Here is a 5,045-nt window from a genome sequence, read left to right as displayed (position 1 = left end):
GAAAGAAAGAAAGAAAGAAAGAAAGAAAGAAAGAAAGAAAGAAAGAAAGAAAGAAAAAAAGAAAGAAAATAAGCTTGATTGATTAGGAAAAAATTTAAAGATAGCACATTGTAAACTGTTTTATTTTTATTCACAAAAATTAATCTACTTTGAAATTTCATATAATGTAAGAGCAGATCTGAGATGTTTCTGATTACACCAGCAAACAGGAAACATGTCTTGGGATTACCAAGTTTCATCAGAATGATACATGCTCTCTAATCTCATAAGCAACAGAAAGGGATTGGACAAACCACTGCCTTGCTATAATACCTTTAAAGACTAGAAAGGAAACTGTCAATCAAACCAAAAACTGAGAATAAGATATTTAAGAACAAATGGTAAAACTCTTATGAATCCTCCATAACTCAATTCATTCTAAATCAATTCAACAAATTTATGCAGTAGTGTTAGACACCAAATGAATAATACATGATCTCTCAAGGAACTGCAACAGCCTTAAAATTTTCTGTATCCTGTGGCTCTAACTCTATTATCAACTTCCAGGACTCTGCTCCCTTCCCTTTTGTCCATTTACAGTGTGGTGTTCAAATATGCTTTCCACTATGATGTTCCTTACAGATGATTTAAGGACTCTTTGCATACCCAGACACAAAAGAAAGGAGCACCATACCAACATAGACTTAGTCTTCATTTTTTGTAAGTGTTTATTTATTTATTTTGAGAGAGGGAGAAACAGCATGGGTGGGGAGGGGCAGAAAGAGAGGGATAGAGAGAATTCTAAGCAGGCTGCATGCTGTCAGTGCAGAGCCTGATGCAGGGTTTGAACTCACAAACCATGAGATCAGGACCTGAGCCAAAATCAAGAGTCAGATGTGTAACTGACTGAGCCACCCAGATGCCCCAAGACCTATTCTTTAGATGGTGATCAACACTTACTTCATATTTACTATTGTTTCAGGTCTCATTAACTAAAGGAATACACTGCACTGGCTGTAAGATAAAACCTATTTTCCCAGTTCCATTATAAAACTATCAGTCTACCCTTCCAAGGAAATCAATGGCTCCAGAAGAGCCTGTTACTAATTCTTGCAGTTCTTGTAGTTCATTCTTGAAAAATGAGTTGAGATTCTCAAACAATGTAGGTGTGCCACAAAGCTTTTAGGAAGAATCAGATGGGAATTATTATCAACCTTTCTAGCTCTTATGGAAAGATTTCAAAACATAGGATTTTTAAGTCATAAATACTATGAAGCTGAATTCCTTCTCCATCATTCGTAAAGGTGTTTGGCAAATTACTTCCCATAATGTTTTAGGACTTGGTTTCTCAACAGTGAAATGGTGATCCTATCACTTATTCCTTGAAGTAAAGAGCAAAAGATATAACACATTCATGAACTAGAATGTAAGAGTCTTCTACAGATAATATTTTTTCTCTCTGGGCTCTACCTGTATTTATCAGCTCACACTTGTCAACTGCTAACTTCTCAAGGGCCTGGTATGAGCAGGATATAATAGTGGTCTACCACAAAAGTTCTGTGCTGATTCCAAATTTGAAGGAGGTAAAACTTCAGCTGGACCCAATCAATACAAGAAAACCATGGCAAGTAAAACGGCTTAAAGCCTGTTATCCTGTGTTTCTACTGTAGTATAATGAATTACGACAAACCTAAAGGTTTAAAACAGTTTAAATTTATTATCTCACAGTATTCGTAAGTTAGAAGTCCAAGCACAACATGGCTAGATTCTCTGCTTACTGACTGACAAAGATGAAATCAAGGTGCTGCACAGGCTGAGCTCTGATCTGAAGGTTCTAAAACTAAATCCACATAAAGTTGGTTCCTTGTAGTTGTACAAATGAGGACCCCATTAACTTGTTGGATGTCAACTAGGGACCACTCACTGCAACTAGAAGCCAACTGCATTCTTTTTCATGTGCCCCCTTCTCCATGTTCAAACCAGCAATGGCACATCAGTACTTCTCACACTTTGAACCTCTGAGTTCTTCTCCCACCAGTAAGAGAAAGCTCCTTATTTTTAAGGGCTCATTTAATTACACTGGGTCTGCACGGGAAATCCAGGATAATCCTACTTGAAAGTAAAGTGTGCTATATAAAATAATATTATCAAGGGAGTGCTATATTACCATATTCACAGATTCTAGGGATTAGGGCAGACAGCTTTGAGAGGCCAGTCTAAAAACCCTGCCCCCCATATCCAGTTGTCCCAAAAGAAATGAAAAAAGGAAAAGCTATATTCAGGAAAGCCTTTAACTTTATTAACTGTATAACAGAAAATAAACTGGAAAAAATGTCTAACAAAATCAAAATGTTTATATGTTTATCCCAAGAGGAAGAAAACATGGAAAAGATAAAAAACAAAATGAATTATTGGGACAGCAGGATTGTGAGGGAAGGTTTATGCTTGATTTCATTTCCATTAACATAACTACAATTTTCTTGAACAATAAATATTACCAAAGGAAAAACAAAGTCCTAAATGTTGAAGGAATTTGGGTCAAAGATAAAAACAAAACCAGGCAAAAACAAAGATTCTGTTCCCTTGGAAGGAAAATAAAGGTAGATCCAATTAAAGGAAAAGAGCTGGACAAAGGCATGACCCTCAGGCCAACCAATACCTAAGAATTAAGGAGCTTGAAAAAGAACTCAAGAAGAAAACAGAATTAGAGCACAACCAAGATGTTATGACACAAAGTCCAGTGAGGAGGCTGTTTCAAGAAGAAAGACAAAGTTAACAGTATAAAATGCTAAGGGAAATTCAAGATAGACAAAACCTATGAAACAGGCCTGCTAGATTTGGCTAAAAGAAAGTTAGCAGGGACCTTTGTGAGAGTAGTTTCACAGAAATAATGGGGGATGGAAACAATTCTGAAGCAGGCTAAAGATTAAGTGGAAAGTAGCAGATGAAGATGAGTGTTGAAAACTCTTTTTGTGAGTCTTCATGTGAGGGGGAAGAAGCCAACAAAGAAAGAGAAGTTGTGGATACAGAACAGAGAAGCGATAAGAAAACTGTCACTCAAGAGGCAGGAAGGGGCAGGATCTAGAGCACAGGTAGAAGCCCAGGTCTCACATAAGAAAGACAGTTCTCACAGTAAGAGAAGAAAGGGAAGAAATAATGTGTGTGGACCCAGGTAGTTTGGCTGTCTAAGAAGGGTAAGGGAGCTCTTATCTGCTGGTTTCTAGGGGCTCTACAAAATTTAAAGACAAAATGTTCTGCCTTTAAGTGAGAACGAATTGCAAGCCGTTGAATGTCTGCAGAGAACAACAAATATTAGCAAGAAATGCGATAGAAGAATAGACCCAAAACGCACAGAATTCTAGAAGTAGCAGCAACCTATGAAACTGTAGGTTTTATTCTCCTTCAGTAGGTCTTGGCAACCTGGAAGCAGACCCAAAAACAAGAGTACCAGCTGGCTTTACTCAGTATTACATTTCCTGTCTGGATAATGGTAAGGAAACTAAAGACAAGACTCAGCAAACATTTTCTGTAAAAACTCAGATAGTCGTTATTTTTAGACTCTGTGGATGGCACGATCTCTGCTACCACTCCCCAACTTTGGTGCAAAAGCAGCCACACACAATACGTAAGTGAATGGGCATAATGTGTTACTAATAAAAACAGGTGGTGCCCTATATTTGACTTGCCATGGCTGCAGTTGACCAACACCTAGTGTAAGAGAAAGAAATAAAGATACAAAAAGGGACTCGTATCAGAGGGATCAATAGGCTAGAACTTAGAAGAGCTGACGAACTAAAGAGAACTGAAATTCTACAGCATGAATAAACTAGAACATATATTAGAACAGCATTGTCTAGAAAACAAACCTTTGAGCCGATTTCACAAACATCAATAGGGTCATTATCTCCACAGCAGTCTGTACTATTATCCTTTCGACAGGGATCTTCCCAAGTCTAAAAAAAAAGGGAGAAGTGAGGCAAAAATATAGGTTAATACTCATTAAAATGTATCTCAATTTTTCCACATGATCAAAGTTTTGCAGTCGTAATCCAAAGGAAACATTTTCAGAAACTACACAAGCTCCATGCCAACATGCCAGTAAAACCTTAAACATCATAATAATTAAGACAAATTTACAGTATTTCCTCCCTCCTGCCTCTCATTTTTCTGTGTAATCACATCTGAAAATACAAACATACTCTTCTTCCAAGTTGAGTCAGCATGTAAATTCATGCTCACTTTTCAAGTTTCAGTTCAGAGATTTCCACTGTCTATGCCATTTCCACTGGCTGCCTAAACTGTTGCTTCCATCATTCACTGCTTCCTTTGACATGGTAACAGCACTGAGTCTAGCTTTCCGTGTTTGAAAATACACTTCCTATTCTTTAAATGACTTCTACTAGGAAAAAAACAAAAAACAAAAAACAGCTTTGCCTTCATAAAGAACAAGATAGTATCTACACCAAATAAAAGAAAAATCTATTTTTGTCTCATTTCATTTCAGTTAAAAAAAATCCTCTATTTTGCCATCAAATCTCAAGACCTTGACAAAAACACAAAAAATTGTCAACTCTATAGTTTACTTAAAAGATACACCTTGTTGGTTACAAAATATACACGTGGGCATTTTTATAAATGCACACCACTAACAGAAATGTTACCAAATTTAAGTATCTCCTAGGCACAATCCTTCCCCAAAAGCCTCATAATTACCTAATTCTAAATGGAAATGTGGAAGCTCCCCAAAATTATTTTCCTCAGATTTACATTACAAGATACGCAGAGACTGTGTTACCTCAGGACTGTTATCTAGAGGTAATTTCAAATTATCCAAGCTTGGTTCTTCTAATTTTATAAAGATAATTTTAAAAATATACCCTTATTTATAGCTAAACCCTAGATAAACTCCAATATTTTCCTTCTGGTGCTAAGTATATTTAGGAATAAAATGAACCCACCCTTACCAAAAAAAAAAAAAAAAAAAAAAAAAAAAAGGAAAACAAAAATTAACCACCCCAAAAAAAAAAAATAAAAAGAAAAAAAAAAAAAAACAAACAAAAACAAAA

General features: G+C 36.1%; 1 protein-coding gene across 2 annotated transcripts in view; it reads right to left on the bottom strand.

The window, feature by feature from the left end:
• Nucleotides 1-5,045, bottom strand: part of PPA2 (inorganic pyrophosphatase 2) — a 90,357-nt gene that overhangs the window by 54,099 nt on the left and 31,213 nt on the right. For both annotated transcript variants that reach the window (XM_040477009.1, XM_040477020.1), the window contains one exon: nucleotides 3,846-3,932. In XM_040477009.1, coding sequence (XP_040332943.1) covers nucleotides 3,846-3,932 — 87 coding nt within the window. The remainder of the gene's footprint in view (nucleotides 1-3,845; nucleotides 3,933-5,045) is intronic.

Source organism: Herpailurus yagouaroundi, unplaced genomic scaffold (genome assembly GCF_014898765.1).
Source record: "Herpailurus yagouaroundi ecotype Mexico unplaced genomic scaffold, PumYag 28, whole genome shotgun sequence".
Classification (NCBI taxonomy): Eukaryota; Metazoa; Chordata; class Mammalia; order Carnivora; family Felidae; genus Herpailurus; species Herpailurus yagouaroundi.
Note: the sequence above shows the minus strand (reverse complement) of the source record. Positions and strands in the feature narration are given on the sequence as shown.